General features: G+C 42.3%; 1 protein-coding gene across 2 annotated transcripts in view; it reads left to right on the top strand.

Annotated features, from left to right (window-relative positions):
* Positions 1-24,416, top strand: part of Aff3 (ALF transcription elongation factor 3) — a 539,479-nt gene that overhangs the window by 490,507 nt on the left and 24,556 nt on the right. For both annotated transcript variants that reach the window (XM_090336509.1, XM_090336510.1), the window contains 4 exons: positions 8,195-9,298; positions 12,949-13,073; positions 16,409-16,598; positions 17,865-17,986. In XM_090336509.1, the coding sequence (XP_090192635.1) occupies positions 8,195-9,298; positions 12,949-13,073; positions 16,409-16,598; positions 17,865-17,986 (1,541 nt within the window). The remainder of the gene's footprint in view (positions 1-8,194; positions 9,299-12,948; positions 13,074-16,408; positions 16,599-17,864; positions 17,987-24,416) is intronic.

Below are 24,416 nucleotides of genomic sequence, written 5' to 3'. Positions count from 1 at the left end.
TCTGAAAAATCTGTTTGACTTCTAGAAATTTCCACATATGCTATAAACATCACTAATGGGAAATAACCTATGGATCGGGTCTCCCTCGGGGTCAGCTGAGGCAATAACCAGACAGGCAAGCTCCCCCCTGGAGAGTGTGACCACCCATAAATCAAAGGGAAAGGAATTTTATGCATTAGACATGCTTAGAATCTTACCTTTTTTTTCCACCCCACCATGGATCAGATGAACAAGGGCTATAAATATTAATAAAACCTTCTTAACTGTTTTCTTTGAGAAAATATAAAAGGGGAAATTAGCATCTCCCTACAAATAATAATGAAATCTTTTACAGCCATGATCAGTATCTATTAGGATGATTTAGGTACCTCGTATAAACACATTACAAGGTACCAATAAAAGCGATTGCTATTTCTACTCTAAAGTGGAAAGGGGGATTAAATAGTAAACAGAGCATGAGGATTCTTGGGTGAGAGCCCAGAGTAAACTTTTCTCATCTGCAGGACCATAACAAGAGGTCTTGGTTTCTAAAGAGAATTAAAAAAAAAAGAATAAGATGCAGTTTCCTCCCTGAGAGTATAAACATTGGACATCACCAGGGATTGTAGGGTTTGATTTTTTTTTAACCTATGATCTTCTGCACCATTTGTGGAACCAAATTCTAAGTGGACTCTGATTAGAAACCAAATCCTTCCTGCAAACCACAGCCATAAGTTGGGGGCACCCTGTGAGTCCAAACAACACCTGTGTGCAGCTATGTACCTGTGATTCAGATGTAGCCTATGAGAACATGACTTCATGTGAAGTTCACACAGTGGCTCATAAACTTCTACCATTTTTATTTTCCTGCACCTCTCCTTTTCTCTTCAGCACCTTTTTCACTCCTCCCGAAATAAGCATTCTCTCCAGCGTTTTTCTCTTTTCTACGAAGTTCCTGCCTCTCTATCTATCTACCTACTTACTTGTCCCTATCTGTCACATAAGATGCAAGCCCTTAACAGTAACCATTTATTTTGACCCTGGCTTTTCTTGGAAGCTAAAGTATTATTCCTTCCTTGTCATTCATTCATTCATTTAGTGTCCACTCTACAAGTGCTTGTGCACAAACACAGACTTGGTGTGCCTTGAAGAAAATACTCCATCTTCATGGTGCTAACATTCTATTGGGATCATTTAAAGGAGAAAAATAGAGACATGAAATAAAATAAGTAGACTAGGTAGGCAGGCTTTTATAAAACTATTATTGGTTGAGAAATCATAATATTTAGTTATAAGAAATAACTGAGTCCCAGAGACACTGCAAGAGCAAGATTGGGGATGGATAAAGAGGTATATACTTGAGAAGACTCCTATGTCCAGGCTCTTCTTTGTGGTGAATTTGCAGATTAAATTAACCACTATTGAGTCTTGTTTTCAAGCTGTAAAGTAACCCTAGAGCTGTGGATTTGGCTGGGATCGTGGCTAAAATCAGTCCAGTTACAAAGCACTTTGAGTTCTTTCTAACAGTCACTGTGATCATCACAAATCCCAGAGCTCTGGGGATGAGAAGAGGCTTTTTTGCCACTTCTTCAACATTTTTCAGGCCTCTGGCTAAGGAAAGGGATCACAAGTCTGCTAAAGAAGCTCTGGAAATTTAAGTTCCTGAGAGAAACCTGAGGTTTTCACCTTCTGGCTTCTCCATATAGAAGTGACATGATCACCATTCTTTATCTTATTCCTTCCATTGAAAAGAGAAGCATTGGTTAGAATAGAAGTCAGATTCTTTTCATGTTTTCCCCAAGAGAAACATTAAGAAGGAAATAAGTTTGCAGACTAAAAAAAAAAAATCACAAGATTAGAAAGCAGCAAGATTCTGCTCATCCTTCATACCTCTGTGTACCACCTTGACGGAGCTGACCTAGGTTGCCTTGCAGAGTAGGGAGACCAGTGACTCTGAGTCCCACATGACAGCTAGCTCCTGACCAGCACACATCTCACACTCTATCCCTCCAACTGACTTGGACTGCCCTGAAGCAAAATGCCCCCGATCTTCACTTCCCCTCCAGAGCCTCCTGTCATGGAAGTAGGAGGTATTCATATTCCAGGACACCTGGGTTTTCTCGTCACTGCTCATAGTTTCATATTGATTTTACATGAATCACTAGAGTATGGTAAGGCCACTTTTACAAGCTGACAGGGAGAGCCTCTGTCAACATTTCTATGGCTGTGAATCCTCTCTCTAGAGTCTGATATGAACTATGTTGTTCTTAGCCTCTTTTTTTCCACTTACATGTTTGGATTTTTGTGGGTACCCACAAAAACCCAGAGCTTAAAGCTTGGTCAGTTTACTTGTTTGGCTGACATTCTACTACTTAAGTCATGTCTCCAAAACAGATTTTTGCTTATTAAGTTGAAGATGGAAGTCTAAAGGACTTTTCTTTGCAGGCTGAATTCAAATCACAATCATCTAGATTTCAGCCTTCTGAATAGCTAGGATTTTAACAACCAGTGCCTGGCTCCTTTAAGTTTTATCTCAGAACATTTCCTAGCATTGTAGTCCCTCATACTTCCCCAGGGCAAGATGCCTTCCCATACAGCTGGAAAACTTAACACCAGAGCATGGGTTTTCCTCACCCAGCACGAGACTGTCCAGGACGGGGTGAGGGGGAAGAGAAAAAGAGAGAAGGGAAAGAGAGAAAGAAAGAGGGGAGAAAGAGAGAGAAAGAGAGAGAGGAAGGGGAGGAAGACATACTGACTTCCTACCTGACTTGTCACACCAAGAATAAAATAGACCTCATTTCTTCACACAGAACAACCCTAATACTGCTCAAGTAAACTACATTTCCCATTTTAGCATTTGCCATGTAGATTGACCATGGCAAACTTTCTCCAATGCATATATTAACTAAAAGCACATCTTAGAAAATGTTGCACTGTATCACCCTTAAAATTAGCGTAAGCATGGTACATATCTCTGTTGGTACAGTGAGCCTCTAAGGTTTATGACATAGGGCTCAGCAAGGATTTAGATGAGGCTGGGATGTGAGGAGAGGTTCTGGATGAATCAGAGAGATTAGTCAGGAAGGATTTGTAATGGAACATAGTAAAGTAGCAAGCCATAAAACCACTGGGCTGAATTCTGTGTGGACAACTCAGGACCTGGGACATTGCCAGTGCATGGTGGTAGGTTAAGGGCTAAAGCTCTGAGTTTTCTTCCTGAGATACAACTCAGCCATTATTTCAGCTTCCCTGACCACAATTGCCTCCTCCCCAGAATGGTAGATATTGCTATCCTGCAAGGACCTAGTTTGAGTGACAGGTCATTCATCTTGAGCAGAGGTAGAACAATTGACCTCACAGACCTAGTGTGGAACATCAAAGGAATAAGAAAAACAGAGATCTGGCCTTAGTCTAAAAGAAGTGTTGGACTTTGTTAAAGATATAAGACATATGTGTGTATAAGATATATATATATATATATATATACACACACACACACACGCGTATGAATCTAAAACAAACATTAAAAGATGTGTGCCCACATGTGGTAGCACATACCTGTAATCCCAGCTCTGGAAAGACGGAGGCAGAAAGACCATGAATTTGAGATCAGCCTAGGCTACATACAGCAAGACTCTGTCTCAAATAAAACAAAATAAATAATAAATGTATGTGCTATTGAATGTATTAGAAAGTAACAAGCATTGTTTGGGTGTTATCTATGAAATTAGGTCTAATACTATCATTTTAGCCTGAGGACTATGTTATTGTTACTCATTGCTGTGACCAGTTACCATAGAGGAAAAAAAGGAGGCAGCACTAATTGTGCTCACAGTTTCAGGGCTTCAGTTATCATGGCAGGGATGATGTGGCCAAACAGAGCAGGTCACATCATAGCGTCCAGAGAGAATGGCCTGTGTTCACAGGCTTTCTCCTTTTTCTCATTTTTTTTCTCTAGTACCTCAGTTTATGGGATGATGCCACCCACATGGTAAACAGTTACCCACTTTTAGTTAATCCTCTCTGGAAATATTCTTACAGACACACCCAGAGGTATGCTTTACCAGTCTCCTAGGTGCCTCTCCATCCACTCAGGTTGACAGTCAAAACCAGCCAGGACTTTAATCCTAGCTGCTCAGGAGGCTAAGATCTGATGATCACAGTTCAAAGCCAGCCTGGACAGGAAAGCCCATGATGATTTTATCTCCAATTAACTACCCAAAAAAGCCAGAAGTGGAACTGTGCCTCAAAACAGTAGAATGTTAGCCTTAAACAAAATTGCTCAGAGACAGTACCCAGGCCCTGTCTATCAGCTGCCCTCCCCACACACAATTATCTGTAACAAACACTGACATTTCTCAAAGGAATGAGGTATCCTTTTATGAAGCAACACAATAGAAGAAGGAGAGATCATGGGAGACAAATAGGGCAGAGAATTTGGTCTTTAAACCTTAGAAAGTATGAGTTTAGTATTACTGAAGCCTGGCTCCGATGTAGATTTGGATATGTCACCTAACCTCTCAGTTCTTCATCTACACATTTGGGAAGGTACTATTCCTTACCCATAAAAATTAGTTGGTGGGCCGGGAGTTTGGCCTAGTGGTCCACATACATGGAAAAAAGCTGGAAGTGGTGCTAAGGCTCAAGTGGTAGAGCTCTGGCCTTGAGAAAGTCCAAGGACGGTGCTCAGGCCCTGAGCCCAAGCCCAAGACTGGCAAAAAAAAATTAGTTGGTATATGTAAAATTGGAGGCATATTATAGGTATTCAGGCAATGAAAAATGGTTAGAGGATGATAGCCCTTTAATGCCAGCCATGGGAATTTGGATTTTGTTTGAGAGGTAACGGTGGTTGCAGATCCTTGAGAAATGGACTGTGATTTAGTGGTGTGTTGAAAATGGCACTTCATCCTGATTTGTTCTACTATGAAGTGCAGCAAAAAATGACCCATCCTAAATGTATTCTGCTCTTCACTATTTATGCTCCCACTAGCAAGTTTCTGTGTCTTTTTCTATATGCATCTATGCTTTGGCTACAACTTCCATGTTCTCTCACATAGGAGACAGGAGATATGGAAGGTTTTGGATGGAAGAGAGCTGTGTTAAACGTAGTGGTCAAGGAGATAGGTGCTGCTCTAGTGAGCATCTATGAGCCCTATCCCAGTGTGTGCCCCCTTCTCCACGTCCTTTTACCTACAGGCCCGTATGCCAGATCCCAATTCTCTGAGGAAGTTGAGGCCCAGCCAAAGGTGCTGCCTCTCTCTCCCATAATATGGTAGGGATGAAAAGGAATGGGAGGACAAAATTGGAAGCTGCCAAATCATCTTTCAGGTGGTAACCTCAGGAGGTGCCCCTGGGCAGGAACTATGTCTGTCTCCCCACTGCCTGCTTGCTGTAGTATGCAGTCTGCCCCTGCAGACCTCACTATATATGCACCTAAGGTCACACTGTCTTCCCTCTCTCTGAAGAATTACATCCTTCAACTCAGTGGCTCACACACCAAAAAAAGGCAGATTAAACATCCCTAACCAAATCTGAAATGCCCCAAATCTGAAACTTGGATGACAGGAAGCCAGCAGCAGAAAATCCCAGACCATGATACTTCGTTTCATGCACAAAATTACCAGCAATATTATCCAGTATTGTCCCCTGGGTATATGTACAAAGTGTATATGAAACGTAAAAGAAAATTTTAATTAGACTGAGTACTACCCTAAGCCATCTCAAGATAGATAGATGGATAGATAGATAGATAGATGATAGATAGATAGATAGATAGATAGATAGATAGATAGATAGATATGCAGTGTCCAAAAAAAATTTATTTTGGTCATGGGGCTTGAACTCTGGGCCTGGGCACTGCCCTGAACTCTTTAGCTCAAGGCTACCACCCTACCCCTTGAGCCACAATTCTACTTCCAGTTTTCTAGTGGTTAATTGGAGATAAGAGTCTCATGGACTTTTAATGCACGGCCTGGCTTTGAACCACAATCATCATATCTCAGCCTCCGAAGTAGCTAGGATTACAGGCATGAGCCAGTGTGCCCAGCCAAAATTTTTTAAGTCTAAAATCAAAAACATTTCTGGTCCCAAGCATTTCAGATATAGGAAATTCAAGAGATACATCTTTTTGTTTGGGGCATTTTGCTCTGAAGCCCTATGTTTTGTTTTTTGTTTTGGGTAAGGTTTTTTGTAGCATGAAAACAAACTTAAGTAAAAAAGCCAAGGGGCCCAAAGGTATCATCACTCCTCCCTCTGTGTTTCAGAATGACTCTTCTAAATCCATATTATGGTCTTAATTGAACTTTGTGTCACAGGGTGTCACCAGACACTCATCTATTGGGAGCAACACTCAGTGTGTCTATGGTCTCCACCACAGTTCTGATTGTCTCGCAGCCACACAATATGGCCAGTTCCACCTAGCTCTGCCCTCTTTGACCCAACAGAGGCATCCCATCCCCTGAATCATCCCCACTCCCCTAGCTTCAACTAGCACCCTAATATCTCAGACACAGCAATTCCTTACCCCTCTTAGATCTGTGACTACACTCAAAGCCCAAAGCTGGGCACTTAATACAGACTGCGCTGTTGAAAATCAGATCTTGAACCATCAAGGGCAGCTTTTGGAATTTCTTACATTAAAAATTTTTTTTCTCCCACCACAAACTTAATTGGCTCTGGCTCTAGACTTGAACTGGTCAAGTCTAAATAGGAAGCTAAGTAGATGGGGTTGTTACTCAGTGGCAGATTAATTGCAAGAAGCTCTGAGTTTGATCCAAAGGGCACACATACTTCTGCTGCCTACTCCTCCTCACCCTCCTGCCACCCAATAAAGAAACTAAGCCAAGCCTTCTTGTTCTAGGCTGGTATCTGGCCCTACCCTGAGAGTCAGATGCTAAGAATTCAGAGAGGAGGGAGCTTCCACAAGGAAAGTTCCTCCCCTGGATCCCACAGAATGGCTTTTCCTCATCTCACTTATGGTCACCAATTAAAAAAAAACTGGCTAAAGTTCTCCATCTCCCAATACACCTCTTTTCTACTAACAATCATGATGGTAGATAAATGGACTTTAGGAAGCAGTATGTAGTCCCTGTTACTGTTTCTAACCTATCTCTTAAGCATAAATCCTTAAAGTCAACTCAGAATCTTGGCCTTTTCCCAGAAGTTCACATCTCTACAACATGGCTATTGTTTCAGAGCAGTCATTATTCCCTCACCTCACTAAAATCTATGGACCAGAGTTTTAAAACCAGTGATATCCATGATTTGCTCTTAAGTTAACAAAACTGCCTGCAGGAAAGCTTTCCATCACCTCCATGGCTGAACAAATCTGATAAAGCAGAAGCAGGTAGACTAACCAAGTCCCACTACCAAAGTGTACAGGGTACCCCAAGTCCCTCTGAAACATAGATTTTTGGCTAAATGAGCCACCTTCCCAAAGTTTTGCTTCTGATGTTAAATTCCCTCCATCCTCTATGTATCATCTCCACATAAGTCATATGGTTATTCTTTGAGATCAGAGATGCTTGGATTTCCCCCAGTTCTTAATCTTACCAAAAATAAATAAACAAATATGAAATGCCAGTGGCTCATGTGTATAATCCTAGTTACTCAGAAGGCTAAGATATGGAGGATAGAAGTTGAAGGCCAGCTAGGACAGGAAAGTCTGTGAGACTCCATCTCCAAAATATCCAGCAAAAAAAAAAAGCAGGACTTGAGGCATAGCTCAAGTGGTGGAACACTAGCTGAACTAATATGAAGCCTTAAGCTCAAACTACAGCACTGCAAAAGTGAATAAGTAAATGTCTGCTTTAAGGCTTTGTGCCTCCAGAGAATTACTCTTTAGTCAAGTTCCATGGAATGTCAAATTTATTCAGGTAGGTATAATTATACTTGTACATTGTGTATCTGTATTGTTTAACACTCCAAAGTGGGGCTCTGCTGAAACAGTGTTGTGCTCTTTTTTTTTTAATCAAGTGGACTTGGAAATGCTGTGGTGGCATTGTGTCAGGACTGGTGAGACCAGCACCCACCCGGCATCCTGAAAGCCGAAAGAGGGCTGGCACACACACCTACGGCTTCCATTTCCCCTTTGCTTGCAGCTCTGTCATGTTTTACTCATATAGGAAGAGACAGGTCAAGATAAAAATAGCTAGGCCCCTTTTAAGTGAGCCTATAATAAAAGATGTCTCGTGTGTCATTGGTCTCCTGCTTTCAGGCTGAACCAGCATCCTCTAACAAGTGGCAGCTGGATAAATGGCTAAATAAAGTTAATCCCCACAAGCCTCCAATTCTAATCCAAAATGAAAGCCACGGGCCAGAGAGCAATCAATACTACACCCCGGTGAAAGAGGATGCGCAGGACTGTGGGAAACTTCCCGACGTTTGCCAACCCAGCCTGAGAGAAAAGGAAATCAAGACTGCCTGCAAGGAGGAACAGAGGCCAAGGACAGCCAACAAGGCCCCTGGGAACAAAGGGGTGAAGCAGAAGTCCCCACCTGCAGCTGTAGCTGTGGCGGTGACCACTGCTGCCCCTCCACCACCTACAGTGCCCAGTGGACCAGTGGAGAGCACACCGGCGCCCACCCGAAGATCTGTGGGCAAGAAGCCCACCAGGCGCACAGAACGGACCTCTGCAGGGGACAGTGCCAACTGCCACCGGTCAGAGGAGCCTACGGGCACAGACACCCTGGGGGCGAGTGTGGTGGCCCCTCCAGAGCCTACCAAAACCAAGACCTGTGGCAACACCAGAACAAGCCACCGCAAGGAGCTGCGCTCCTCCGTGGCCTGTGAGAAGCGGCGCACCCGGGGACTGAGCAGAATCATCCCCAAATCCAAGGAATTTATCGAGACAGAGTCTTCCTCCTCATCTTCCTCCTCCGACTCGGACCTGGAGTCCGAGCAGGAGGAGTACCCTCTAGCCAAAGCGCAGACGGTGGCCACTGCTGCCACCTCCGGGAGTGACCAGAGACTGAAGGATACTGCCAACAGTGTCAGCGCTGGCAGTGGCTCCCGGGCACCAGTAGGCTCCATCAACGCCAGGACTACCAGTGACATCGCCAAGGAGCTGGAGGAACAGTTCTACACGCTGGTCCCCTTCGGCCGCAACGAACTTCTCTCACCCCTGAAGGACAGTGATGAGGTCAGGTCTCTTTGGGTCAAAATTGACTTGACTCTCCTGTCCAGGATCCCAGAACACCTTCCCCAGGAACCAGGGGTCTTGAGTGCTCCAGCAGCCAAAGACGGGGAGAGCGCACCACCCAGCCACACACTAGACACTCAGGCAGAAAAGACTTTGCCAAAATCCAAGAGGAAACGCAAGGTAAGCTGAGGGCCAGGGCCAGGGGGTGGGGATTTTATTTAACTTGAGGGCAAGGGGTAGAGCACAGATGGGCCGCTGGTCTGGACTGAAGGTAACAGCAGGAGTTTCATGTGTGTTTAAACAATTGCCTGCTACTTCTTATATGTAGATACCACTGGAAATGCTCAAAAGACATAATCTCAGAAGCAAGGTGGCGCCAAAACAATAGGGACCCAGCCTAACTCCCTCCCACAAGACATAATCTCAGAGATAACAACAAAAAAAAGACATAATCTGGGGCGGGGAGTTTGGCCTAGTGGTAGAGTGCTTGCCTAGCAGGCACAAAGACCTGGGTTCGAGTCCTCAGTACCACATACATTAAAAAATGCCAGAAATGGTGCTGTAGTTCAAGTGGTAGAGCTCTAGCCTAGAGAAAACCCAAGTACAGTGCTCAGGCCCAGAGCTCAAGCCCAGGACTGGCAAAAAAAAAAAAACCCATAATCTCAGTTAAATGTGCAAAAGTCACAAACAGATTTGTTGAGTGTATTTACAAGCTGAATGCTAGATATATGAAAAGGCTGAATGTGGGGTGAGCCCTGTTCTTGCTGAAAGGGAAGAGAGTCATTCATCCACTTAAGAAGTCAATGGGGTTTAAGGCTGTCATTGGGACAGGCAATGAATACTGGCATCTCCTAGGCTTGAAGCAGCCTATGGTATCTTTAAGTCTTAAGTTACTTCCAGTAGTGTTGATCGAGGAAGGCTTCAAGATGAAGAAGGGCTGTGAACAGGGCTTGAGGACATGAGACATTTGTGTAACCGAGGCCTGGAATGCTGAATTAAGATGCCATTCTAAGGTTTATGTGGTTTCCAAAGGACAGTCAATAGATAAGTAGGACTGGTTACATAAGGTTGAATCCTTGATGAAGAGCAGCTAGAGAGCAGGGCTTAAACTCAGGGCCTGGGCACTGTCCTTGGCCACTTTTTTTTTTTTTTGCTCAAGGCTAGTGTCCTACCACTTCCAGCTCTTTCTATGTATGTGAAACCAAGGAATCAAACCTGGGGCTTCATGCATGCTAGATAAGCACTCTACCTCTAAGCCAAACACCTAGCTGAGAGCAGGGCTTTTCCTGGCCAAGATGAAAGAATTCCTCATCTCTGAAAGTGTGTATGGGGAAAGCATACAGTCATACTATGGCATAAAAGCAATCCATCAGCAGAGAAATTTGTAAGATTCTTCATCTATAAAATGGTGACATCTGGGGCCGTGAGTTTGGCCTAATGGTAGAGTGCTTGCCTAGCATACATGAAGACCCGGGTTCGATTCCTTGGTACCACATGCATAGAAAAAAGCCGGAAGTGGTGCTGAGGCTCAAGTGGTAGAGCTCTAGCCTTGAGAAAGTCCAAGGACAGTGCTCAAGCCCAGGACTGGCAACAAAAAAAAAAATGGTGACATCTTTGTGTGTTGTCATGTTCACACAATAAACCAGTGCAATCTCAGAACACAGCAAGCTCACTTCTCCCTTGTTCATCTTTCCTCCTGTTTTCCAGTATATACTCTGCCTTTCTCATTACCTCTTGGTGCTTAATTTCTGTTCAGTCAACCAGCTGGTTAGTCTTGTAGAAGTGAGAATAGATATTACCCTGAGGGAGAGACGTGCAGACTGATAGAAATGCATAGTCTATAGATATATAAGAACTGTGCTAACTACACATGGGGCCAGGCAACTGGGCCTCACACCTGTAATCCTAGCTACTCAGGAGGCTGAAATCTGAGGATTTCACCGTCCAAAGCCAGCCTGGGTACAAAAGTCCATGAAACTGTTATTTCCAGTTAACCACCAGAAATCCGGAAGTGGCGCTAGCTCAAGTGGTAGAGCACTAGCCTTGAGCTGAAGAGCTCAGGGACAGGGCCCAGGCCCAGAGTTCAAGCCCCATGACCAATTAAAAAAAATAACAATAATGATACATGTGGATAGATTGGAAATACGTATCACTATATAAATTTAATTAAACACACCTAGAGATGCACATAGATACATGAATAGATATAGAGAGGGAAAGATGTACAGACAAACATGTAAGGTTTATAATATTCTGTATTGAAATAGTTGTATTGTTAATTTTTTGGTACTGGGGCTGCAACTCACTGCCTCATACCCTTGCTTCGCTTTTTTACTCAAGGATGGTGCTCTACCACTTGAGCCACACCTCCACTTCCAGCTTTTTGCTGGGTAATTGGAGGTTAAGAGTCTCTCCAATTTATCTTGCCAGACTAGCTTCAAACCACAATCCTCAAATCTCAGCCTCCTGAGTAGGTAAGGTTACAGATTTGAGCCACCTGCATCCAGATTTCTTTTTTCTATTTTTTCTTTTTATTTTCATTATAAAATGTCATTTATATTGTGTGACACTGCTCTACTCAGGAAACTGGGCAAATCATCAGTAAACACAAACATAGAAAAGTGAAAGTACATTTTCACAGTTTTCATTACTCAGTATCCTGGCATTAAAATTTAAATGCTAAATGCTGGAGCTGAGACATTGTACCTGGCTGCCAGAGATGTCAGGTCTCAATAAGAACCGATGAGTTTGGTTTGGAGCATTCATAGACCACTATTACCATATGATCATCTGGGGTATTCTGTGGCAGAGGTGGTATGAAACAGTCTCATTGTGCTAGAAAGAAAGTCAGAGTCTCTCTGTCTCACTGTCTCCTGAAAAATACCACCCATATCCCTGAGGACCCACACAAGACTGGCTCCTACTTTCTTCCAGGAAGTGGTATTTTGTGGAGTGATTTGTATTGCACTTTGACATAGTCTAAAATTAAACACAATGGCAATAAGAATCCAATCCAGGTCTTATACAAAGGTATTTTCAGAATTCTAAGAAGCCACAGGCTAGGAACTGGGAACCAGAATTAAGGCACAAAAAGATAACAATGTCTGCTTGCTGTTCACAGAAGGTATGATTTTCAAAGTAAAAAGGTCTACACTGCCACCACTATCACCCTAACAAAATAGAGAACATACATCTCTTTATGCTTTATTATAATACCAAGAAAAGCTAGGACATGATGCTGAGGTTACAGTGTGAATTCAGAACACATGTTGGAATGCTAAATTCTAAGCAGCTTTTATAATTCAAAATGTTCCCTTCCAAATTTTGATCTTGACATCATGCCTTTTCTTTCAATAAGCTGAGAACAGACATAGATGCCCATGGCTCACCCTAGTAATCAGGAGGCTGAGATCTAATGACTACAGTTCAAAGCCAGCCCAGACAGACAAATCCGAGAGACTCCTGTTTCCATTTAACCACCAAAAAGCCGGAAGTGAAGCTGTGGCTCAAGTGGTAGAGTCCTAGCCTTGAGCAAAAAAAAAAAAAAAAAAAAAAAAAACCTCAGGAACAGTGCCCAGGCCCTGAGTTGAGACCCCAGGACCAGCACAAAATACAATAAAACAAAATTAAATGAATAAAGCTGTTGATAGTAAGCCTCAGAGGTTCCTCCTTGTTCATGGAGGAGATGCCTTAGAGGCCTATGCCAGAGACGTGGCTGATCAACCAATTCTCCAGAGAAGCCAGGTGAGCAGATCTCCCCAGAGCCCTTGTTTTGTCACAGTGACCATGCCTAGTCCAAAGTTGATTGGCTTTTGCTTATTCCTCTGCAGTGTGACAACGAAGACGACTACAGGGAGGTGAAGAAGGCCCAGGTAGAGAAAGAAAGCTCTTTGAGACTGGCTGCATCTGCCAATAATACCCTGTCTGTGAACCACTGCAATATGAACATCAATAGGTAAGGTGTTCCCTGGAAGGTGGCAGTGAGCCTAAGGGGCCTATGGATCTGAAGTCCTTGGTTTCACTGAAAGCTCATATTGATGGCTGGACATCACCTTCTGGCTACAGCTCCCATAACTGTCAGATTCTTCTATATAACCAAGACCAGTTACCCAGCTATCACAAGTTCTGCACTTCTCAAAGACAGTTCCCTTCCCCCAAAACTTAATAAATGAATTTGTTAGCCTATATTTCAGTGGGCTTAATAATACCGAGCTTTTATAAGAATGAGGAAATAGCCACTTAAAGTGTTGTTTGCAGGTGAAGCACCTACAGCTCTGGGATATAAACTAAAATAGTGGAGTTAAGAAGGATCTGTGATTCCACGGTCAAACAGCCGCCCTGTAAAGGTGCTACAAATGGTGCTACCAATCTCTTCTGTAATAAATGACTCTCCACCAAGACAAGGTCCCGGATATTCATTAAAGCAAGGAGCTTAGCATCAGTCATATATGCATTTCCATTTAGAAACACCTCAGCACAGACCCACTTCTCCTTGGCTGCAACACTCCTCACTCTTCCTGACTGTACACAGAGGTTCTTAAGGAGAGATTAATGTTTCAGCCTAACACATAAAGATGTAAACTGAAAGGTTAGGAAAAGATGGAGAGCAGTACTAAAACCCAGAGAGGAAATTGGAGAGCCAGGGCACACACAGGCCTACTGCTGTGTCACCTTGGGAAGGCAGCCAGGATGCTGAAGGTGTAAGCAAGAAGAAATTGTGCATACACACACACACACACACACACACACACACACACACACACACACACACACACATCGCCTACCACAGTCCTCTGTGTAGGAAGGATGGTGGCACCAGAGACTTAGAAAAATGGAAATACTTTCATAATATGTAATAAGAGTCATCAATATGCTCTTCATTCCTGTATGGAATAACCTTCCTAGCCAATCTAAGGACAACCATAATAACTGAAGAGTAATAAATGTAAGGGATATTTCAAGATGTTTGTAACAACTATAATACGGCATGAAACACCTATGATTTCTACTGAGACACAATCATAGGTATTGCTGTTTGGGCACCAGCTTAAACTCCTTTGGTTTCTCGCCCTCACTTGTAAAAAAGGAAATAATTCTGTTTCAGAGAGAGGTTGGTAAAAATACAGATATAACTTTTGCTAAGTTCTTGTACCTAACTGAGGTAGAGACTGTACCTGGCAGTGTAACATATATGTGATAATTTCACATATGTTAAGCAATGATACACTGCATGCAAAAGTGCATAGAGTTGTTGTGGGAATGGTGATATGAGTGCATCTAGAATTGTGGTTACTGCTATCTGGTTTTACCAGTGAAATAAAACAATCCTAGGTAATGGATGACCCATCCCAGAGAGGAGCTCTGCAGTATTAAAGAACAGTTCTATGTCCATGACCACATTTAATGCTGTAATTTGTTTTTCTATGCGCATATAAAGTAACACTTAGGGACATGTATTTTTCACTGACATCAAGAAATGATTCCATTCAGGTTCTCCATATACATCTTCAGCATCAGCATTGATGAGCTACTTTTCATGTATCCAGAGCAGTTTTCTGTAGCACATCTCCTCATTTCATTCTGAATTTTCGGGCATTTGTTGGACATTTCCTACTTTTGAAGCCAGAAAACCTGTATCTATTTGCATAATTAAGAACTTGGGGGGGCCAGGAGTTTGGCCTAGTGGTAGAGTGCTTGCCTAGCATGCATGAAGACCCAGGTTCGATTCCTTGGTACCACATACGTAGAAAAAAGCCAGAAGTGGTACTTAGGCTCAAGTGGTAGAGCTCTAGCCTTGAGAAAGTCCAAGGACAGTGTTTAGGCCATGAGCTCAAGCCCAGGACTGGCAAAAAAATTTTAAAAACCTTGGTTTTATCATTTGTATTAAAGACCTGAGTTTGTGATTGCTACTGTGATCATCAACTAGGAAAAAATTGCTTTTTGTGTGTATGTGTGTGCTCTACCACTTGAGCCACAGTACTATTTTCAGCTTTTTCTGAATAGTTTATTGGAGATAAGAGTCTCACAGACTTCCTTGCCTGGGCTGGCTTTGAACCTCAGATCTCAGCCTCCTGAATAGCTAGGGTGGCATGAGCCATCCTGCCCAGTTAGAAAAATTGCTTTTTGAGCTGACTTCAGGGGCTTGTTTGCAATTATAATCAACACGTGCAATTAAGAGATCATAACTCCAAGAATAAATGAAACTTTTATTAAATGAATTTATTATTTTGTAAAAATGACTGAATGAGGGGACCTCTTCAAGCATCTTAAACTAGGACTGATTGGGTTTATTTATGTGTCTGCTGTGTCTGCCCCACATAGTGTTTTTCCCAAAGTAAAATAATGGAGAAAACCCTAACATTATAATGTACATTTCAGACTTAAATATAAGTAGACATACTTTATCTGATGATTAATCCTGGAGAATATTATATTTAAGAATACACTATTGCTTTGAAGGTGAAATAAGAAACTAGACACTGTAAGTGCCAATAAGAGTTTTTGAACTCTCTATATATTTCAATCAATGCCTGGCTAATTCAAAAATTAAGTAATTTAAAGTTGACTTTATATTTTGCAGGTTATTCTGTGATTCTTTTGTTTTCTATAGAATATTTTATATAGCTCAAACTTTGGCAAAAGCCAATGAAATAGAAATGGGGAGCTCAAACCAGGCACTGCTGTAATTGTAGCCACTTGAGAAGCAGAGATCTGAAGATCATGGTTCAAGACCAATTCAGTCATACTCAGAAAATCACAAGATTCCATTTTGACCATTGGCTGAGTTTGGGGAGAGGGCTGAGCCTGTCATTCCAGTGATGTCAGGAGTTACAAATAAGAGGATCATAGTCCCAATATAAAGCAAGACCCCTATTTCAAAAATAATACAAAGGGGAACTAGGGGTGTAGCTCACCTGCTTAGCAAGGGCAAGGCCCTGAGTTCAAACTCTTAATACCAACAAAAGAAGGAAGAGAAGGAAAACTTGTGTATCATTGTTGATTAACTTTCCCATTACTTGTCACTCACACTTAAACAAAGTTTGTTGAGCATTTTGAAATCCTTGGATGAAAAATGAAACATGAATTAGTCTTCTGAGTCACTTGTTTTATCACAAACTCTAGAAGTACTATGCATACTGATAGAAAGGTAAAGAAACAATGAGTAATACTTTTTAATGGTCTTAACTACCTGCAGGTTTTAATTGGAAGGTATAGAGCATGTGTAAAACATTTATTTTTTCCCTGTGCCTACCGTATTGACATTCTATCACTGTAATTTCTACTTTTCAGTGTGGCAATACCAATAAATAAAAGTGAAAAAATGCTTCGGTCACCCATTTCACCCCTTTCTGATGTCTCCAAACACAAATATTCCAGCGAGGACTTGACTTCTTCTAGCCGATCTCATGGCAACAGTGTCTTCACGTCTGCCTCTTCCAACAAAAAGCCTAAGACTGACAGCCATGCCGGAGACCTTACGGTTGGTTGATACTCTTCCTTCCCCAGGAACATCAGAGTAGAATTACACACACACACACACACACACACACACACACACACACACACACACACACTTTGTCTCTAGCATGGCACAGTCTGGCCCCACAGAGAATCCCTGAAAACAACTTTCAGAGGACCTGGCAGAGTAGAGGATTGCTTCACTCCTCTTCCACAGGACCTTCCCCACCGTGACTATTTGAACTTGAAAAAGTACATTCATCTCCTGAGCTCCAATTTCCCAATCTGTGCGAGTGAGCATAATAGGACTTATCCTTTGATGTTCCTGTAAGAATGACATTTGATGACAAGGTGCTACCCACCTGGGCTTAAGATCTAGAATGTGCATACAGAGTGAGCATTCCTAATCCAAAATGCTCTGGAGTCTGAAATTTGTTGAGCACCACCATGATGCCATCATGGAAAATTCCACACCTGACTTCATGAGACACAGGTAATAGTCAAAAAGTAAAATCTAGGGCTAGGAGTTTAGCCTAGTGGTAGAGTGCTTGCCTAGCATGCACAAAGACCCAAGCTAGATTCCTCAGTACCACATACATAGAAAAAGCCGGACGTGGTGCTGTTGCTCAAGTGGTAAAGGTCTAGCCTTGAGAAAGCCCAAGGATAATGCTCATGCCCTGAGTTCAAGCCCCAGAACAAGCAAAAAAAAGGAAAAACTAGGGGGGAGGTGGGCATGGTGACACATGCCTATTACTCTACTCAGAAGGTAGAAAGTTGAAGGTTTGCAGTTCAAGGCCAACCCAGGAAAAAAGCTTGCAAGATACATCTCAATCAGTAATCTATGTGCAGTGGTTACAGGGGAGACAAAGAGGAGGATTCTAATCCAAGGTACATCTCATGCAAAGAAAAAAAAAAGAAAGGAAGGAAGGAAAGAAAGAAAAGAAAAGAAAGGCAGAAGACTATCTGAAGACAAACGCATAAAGCATAAGAGTAATGCCTGGCAAGTCTGCAGGCTCCTGTTCAAACCCCAGCATTACCTTTACAAAAACTGTTCATGAGCCATACAAAATTGCCATCAGAGCTAGGCACCAGTGGCTCACACCTGTAGTCCTAGCTACTCAGGAGGCTGGGATCTGTTCATAGCCAGAGCAGCAAGAGTATCTGCACTGAAACCACCATCCATCCTAACACAGAACACAAAGATATTTTGTTAAATAAATATTTTTCTGTTTAATGGACTGCTCTTTCAGCCAGTATTTAAAAGATTACTGTATCATTTGTTGTTTAGAAAGCTGCTCACAATTCCGAAAATGGTCTCCACAGTAAGTCACGGTTACAAACAGAGCCTTGGTCTCCAGGTTCCAATGGCCACAAGGACTGCAAGAGGCAGAAACTGGTCTTCGATGACATGTAAGTTTGGTTTTTTTCTAATGTGGTAAGGAGGGAGGGGAAATGGAAGTTCTTCGTAGAAGGGACACACGCATCTTATTTACAATTTATTTTCTCTTGTATGACTTGGTCATTCAGTCATCCCTCTCAGAGGGAGCCCTAGCGAACAGCCATTGCTGAATTCTGGTAGGGGTTTTGAATGGATAGAAAAACCAGTACGAACGAGATGGCACACAGGCATCAAAAAGCTGAGGCAAAGGACATCGTGAGATTTTTAAGCACTTGTATTGCAGACAGTTGGTGATTCTATGCTACCAGAAAGAGGAGTTATTTTTGCTTTGTAAATTATAATGGCCAAAAAAATAATAGTGATTTACTCCCTAAAGGCTATATGTAGATAACCTCAACTGCTCTAGAGCCTGAGATTGGGAAGACCTCAATTTAAGGGTAGCACAAGCAATAATTTTGGGACACCCTTACCTCAACCAATAGCTGGGTATGGTACCACAAGCCTTTCATCCAAACTGTGCTGGAAATGTAAATAGGCTGGTGGTCTAACCAAAACATGAGACTCTATTTGAAAAGTAATGAAAGCAAAAAGAGTTATGGGCATAACTCAACCATAATATACTAGCAAGTACAAGACCCTGAATTCAGCCTCCAGGACCACCGCCACCACCAAATCATACATACATACATACATACATACATACATACATACATACATGCATGCATGCATGCATGCATGCGCACCTTTAATCCTAACTATTCAGGAGCGCTGAGATCTGAAGATAGTAGTTTGAAGCCAGCCTGACAGAAAAGTCAAGGAGACTGTTCTATTCAATTAGCCAGAATAAGGCTGGGAGTAGAAATGTAGCTTTCATGATAAGAGTACCACCCTTGAATGAAAAAGCCTATATACAGGAACAATATACAGATGCTAAGTTCAGCTTTTCACCTTGAATCCTAAGTGATCCTTATAGATCCACATTCCTAAATGATCTACAGTATAAGTAATTTCAACTTCATAGGAGGCAGGGAAAAATTAAATCCACAGTGAAGAATGGAAGAAGCAGCATGCAAAATGAGAGTTTCTGCCCTCTGGTAGCTTACAATCTAGCTGAGGAGACAAACCACGTACTGAGAGCCCCGTGAAAGCTGAAAAGAAAAGTGGCTCTAAATGCTTCCACATTCCAGCTTTCTTCCCAGAAAATGATAATAATTATCAACTGCCTTGCCTCTATTGTGCGGGAATTCTGGGCTCCAGCATCATGTTTTGAAGGCTTCTAAGGACAAAGTGGAAGACATTTCCAAGGGGCTCACCTGAGAAGCATCTGTCCTCCATCCTCAGTTCCTTCTTCTTCATGTTCCCTAACCTTCGCCTTTACCTCAGACTTCTTTGAGAAAAGAAGATATTGAGCAAGAGTTACGTCAACCTGGTGGCTAGGAATGTGGCTTCCAGGTAGAGTGCTTGCCTAGCATGCATGAAGCCCTGGGTCCAATTCCCTCAGTACCACATAAATAGAAAAAGCTAGAAGTGGCATTGTGGCTCAAGTGATAGAATGCTAGTCTTTAGCAAAAGTGCCCAGGCCCTGAGTTCAAGCCCCAGGACTGGCCACAAAAAGAATTACTTGAACTTTGGTAAGCTAATTAGAGCTTAGAATTCTGGAGTTGAAAACAATTGCACACTTTTTCCACTGAATGAAAAGATTTAAAGATGGCAGGATTGGGGGAAATGCAGGGGCGGCAAGGGAACCCAGGTCTCTACTCCTGCCATATTCTTTGCAGCTGCACTCTACACCCCATCCCTGGACCTCACCACCTCCCTTCCCTTCAACTTATCCACTGTCCCTGCTGAGAAGCATGGCAGGTGGTCATCCACCGGGAGGACATGGGATAGGGATACACTCAGGTGAGCAGTGTGTGTGGCATGGGGCCAGGAGTGATGGGGAATGGTGGGGGGTTGTACTAAGGCTTGAACTCAGCACCTGTACTTGCTTGGTTTGTTTTCTCATAGCTGGTACTGTACCTGTTGAGCCATCCCCCCAACCCTGCCTTTTGATGGTTAGTTTGGAGATGGAGTCGCACAGACTTTTTTATGAAATCTCACCATCCAGAGTAGCTAGGCTTACAGATGCCTGGTTTCAACTCTATTTTAATTAGTGTTCTTAGTGTAAATTGTCCTCTGAACCTTAACCATTTGTGATATAGGAAATCTGAATCCATCTGTATGTAAAGTCAACATAGACATTTGCATGCAGGGCCTAGTGGTAGAGTGCTTTCATAGCATGCACAAAGACTGGGGCTCAATTCCTCGGTACCATATGCATAGAAAAGGCCAGAAGTGTTGCTCATATGGTAGAGTGCTAACCTTGAAGAAAGCCCAAGGATAGTGCTCGGGCCCTGAGTTCAAACCCCAGGACTGTCAAAAAAACAAAAGAAAGAAATTTGTATGCAGAAGTCTTAATTAAAACAGAATAAAACAGTACTCGAGCATTCAACAATGAGATCCCCTTAATACCAAATCATTCTAGAGAATGGGTTAGGAGCAAGTACAGAAACCAAAAAAAAAAAAAAAAGGAAGAGTTTTCAATGTATGGAACAGAACTGTGAGTAAGAAAGAGAGCAACTAAATGATTGTATTCTGATCTGTAATTTCTTGGACTTCTTACAAGAAGAAATATTTCTCAGTTTGCTAGGGCAAGGCTAATATAGTTTTGTCACTATTTGTATCAATGAAGAGGCTCTTGTCATTTGTTCTGCCCATTAGCAATATGGGTAATTCTTCTGGCTGTGACAGCTCTACAATAAGACCATTTCTGCTTTTATGGATACATATGATAGAATCAAAAGGCACTCTTACAAATCTGTCATATGGAGAAAGACAGATATTGCGTTCCAATTGCTACATGTCCTGATTGATTTGAAACCCATAATAATAAAATAAAATAAACATGCAACTGAAACAGTCACTCAACTATTGAAAGCTGTTGGAAGCTTCTTAGAAGTTGAAGAACAAAAACAACAACAACAAAAATGTCATTGTCTCTTCCTTTAAGCCATAAAAGTAAGTATCCTCCAAGAGAACAAAGTCACCAAAAAGTGTGTAAAATGTCTCCTACGTATAGTTTGTGTGAGCACCTAGAATAAGGATGAGAGACAGAGATGACAAGCAGGTTATAATGGTTAAACAAATGTCATTTCATCAGCTGTGAAGGAAGCAAATAGGTAGGCCACTCAAAATTACCACCGCCTCATCTTCCTCTCCCCTTCCTCCTTCTCTCCCTTCTCTTCTTCTTCCTCCTGCTCCTCCTCTGTACTGAGCCAACTTCCTTGGTTTGTCTTCACTTAGAGCATTAACAGTAAAATGACCAAAGAAAGAGGCCCCCAATGGAAGAAGTAAATGACTAGATAATTAGTGCCAGAGTAGTTTTAAAATGATGGAAATCCAATTACAGTGATCCAAAAAGTAACAGATGCCATACTGCCATTTAGTCCTTAAAGCTACAACATGTAGCTTAAAAAAAGTAAACTCATTATTTTGTATTATAAATATTCACTAATGGTTTAATAAACATGTGGTACAGACAACAGCTGAATCCAATGGGCTATCAATAGCAAATTCTGAATGAACACTTGAATTATAAATAACCTTCCCAGGGGGAATGTTGGGATTTTCTTTCTTTCTTTTATTAGACTGCACACAGGTAAATTTAAATTCACAGGCTTCCAAAACCCTTTTCCTGTGCTACTTTCCAATTGGAGAGACACTCATCATATCTCTAGGATGCAGAAGAACAGAATGTAATAACACTTGTTTTTAAAGTGAGGTGAAAGCCAGCTTGTTCTTGTAGGCTCAGATTGGTGACATTATGACGACTCCTTTACCTTTCCTGACATTTACTACTGGACAGTCACACATTCAGGGGATCCTTGTATTCTCTCCAAAATCTTGCATCATCGAACCAAAATCTGTAATAATTTACATCATTGAGTGACAACAGCTAATCTAACTCAAAGTCTAGAAATTGGTTTTATTTGTGCAGAGCCATGAGCTGTAAGTTACTTGGTGTCATAATTAGTGACAGAGGAGTTCTTGATTGGAGAAAATTGAAAGAATTGGGCTGTGAAGCCACAGGATAGAAGTCCTGAGTTTGTAGTGAATTCAGTGCTTGCTGGAAATCCAGGCTCCTATCAGCCATACTGCCGTAGAGGAAGCCAACAAACCTGGGTGCCAGCCCTGCCTGCTGCTCATTGAAGGATGTGTTGTCTCTTGATCATATTTCATATGGAAGAATCAGTCACGACCAGTGCAGTCAGCCAACCCACCACATGCCCCATCTGTCCCCATGGCTCCAATAATGAGAGCTCAGCTCCCCAAACCTCCCCAACATGGAGAAAGACTCCTTCAGCCCCCAGCACAGAAGGCCATGAGCATGTGAAATGTGGCTGGGAAGAAAGAACAGGGACTTGACATTTGTAATGTAATTATGCACAGCAGTCTCGTGGCTAAAAGGATTTTAATTTCATAGAGGATGGGAAGATTCCCATATGTAAAAGGTCGGATCTCTCCCAGCATGATTTAATCAAAGGAAACCAACTGAACTCTTGAGGAGGCAATATTTCAGCCAGGCAGGGTGCTCCCCAGGATTTACCTTGGTCCTGAGGGAGACTGTCCCCAGTCATTTATGAGCTGATGCTTCCTTTGTTTCCTGCAAGCACCTGATAAACCTAAGTAACCCTGTGTTGCTCCTAAGGAATAGTTTCACTATGAATTCCCTGTCCCAAAGCCATTTCCTTATTCTAACCATAACAAGCAGAGAGAAAAAGAAAAGCTGGAGCTAGTTTTGGAGAGGAAGAAAAAGGACAGATCTCCTGGACTGAAATCTGTGTCCGCTGATCACATTCATGGCTAGATATAATTCATTTCTTTCGAATGTCAGACTGGAAGAACAAAACAGGACATCTAGACAGAAAGTTGCTTTTGATTGAAAAAAAAAACACCTGCCTCAGCTTGTGCATCCTGTTAAAAATATACAAAAGGAATGAGCCAATGCTCCTGAGAAGCCAAGTTCTAGGTACTCTGAGGCCTAATTGATATCAGAATCCAGGCAACTAACGCTTCCTTTGGGACCTTGCCACCTAAGCACAGTCAATCTGCATCCATCCGTGAGGAGGTGCCAGGACTGCCACCGCAGCACATTTGGCCTCTGACTCCAAAATGCCCCATCCCAGTGATCTCTTGGCAGCTGAGGATGAGCTCTGCAGTGCAGCCCTTGCCTCGCATGAGCAGTCCACATTTCTGAAGTAATCATTTCACTCTTACACATTCTCATTTTGGAGAAAGTACCTGGAAGCCTAAAGCATGGCAACACCTCGGGGGGTGAAATGTCACACCAAGGTGTCAGGTGTCAAATGATGAATTTATTTGGTGTTTTGTTGCCTTTGTCTGATCTGGATTTCAGCTTCTCTAAGAAAAACCATCCAGATCTCCACTGTGCTGAGGAGCCTGTTTGTTCAAACACATTGAGCTCTCATCCCTGCCAGTTTGCACAAAGCAGTCTGGCTCTGCTGAGGCACAGCCTTTCACAGAGGTAGAAATTACAGAAAAGAGTATGCCAGCCTCCCTGTGGGAGACCATTCAACTCTCCCTCAGCCCCAAGAAGAAAAGGAAGCAAGGTTGCTTTCATGCCCCTGTGCCAGAAGAAATATGGGGTCGCTTATACCCTGTTGTGGCTCATAACTAGGACCGTGTGTTTGTAGGTGGTGGTAGTGGGAGGGTAAGGAGAAGAAAAGAAAATGTCCTATTTGGATCAAGTCTTCAAATACCTTTTGTCAGAGAGAGCTCTTGTAATAAAAATACATGTGGTTACAGCCTGGCTTTCAGATCTCTCAAGCTTTGTTTCTAAAGAGAACAGGATATACAGTTACACTTACAATTTTTAATTAGCTTTTATTAGGATTCTTCATGCATGGTCATAAAATACCGTTACTTTGAGAAACAATGTGAATAATTTTATTGCATAAATGGAAAACAGAAACTCTAAATTTTTCCACATAAAAGTATGGAAGTTTTGATGAAAAATGTCTGTTTGAATGCTGGGATAAGTAGATTTTATTTCAGTGTATTTGTTATATTCTTTAACTGCCACCATGCTGACAGAAGTTTCGCTTTTCCTACTGACTTGTAGAACGCTGTAGGAAGTGATGCCTTTGGGATGGCATGCACCCAAAACCATGCCCAACAACCTGGGTGATGTCCCCATTGGTCCTGGCAGCTTTGTAATGGTCTGATGCAAGAGCAGGGCACTAGAAATCACCTGAAAAGAGAAAATAGGCCAATCTTCAGGCAATCTTCAGTGCTCAGTATAGTGAACCCTCCATTATATGCAAAATGAGAATTCTTACAAACGTGTTCATAAATGGTCCCCAGATGGTATGGTTTTCTTTC

This window comes from Megascapheus bottae, chromosome 7 (genome assembly GCF_031878675.1).
Source record: "Megascapheus bottae isolate mThoBot1 chromosome 7, mThoBot2.hap1, whole genome shotgun sequence".
NCBI lineage: Eukaryota > Metazoa > Chordata > Mammalia > Rodentia > Geomyidae > Megascapheus > Megascapheus bottae.
Note: the sequence above shows the minus strand (reverse complement) of the source record. Positions and strands in the feature narration are given on the sequence as shown.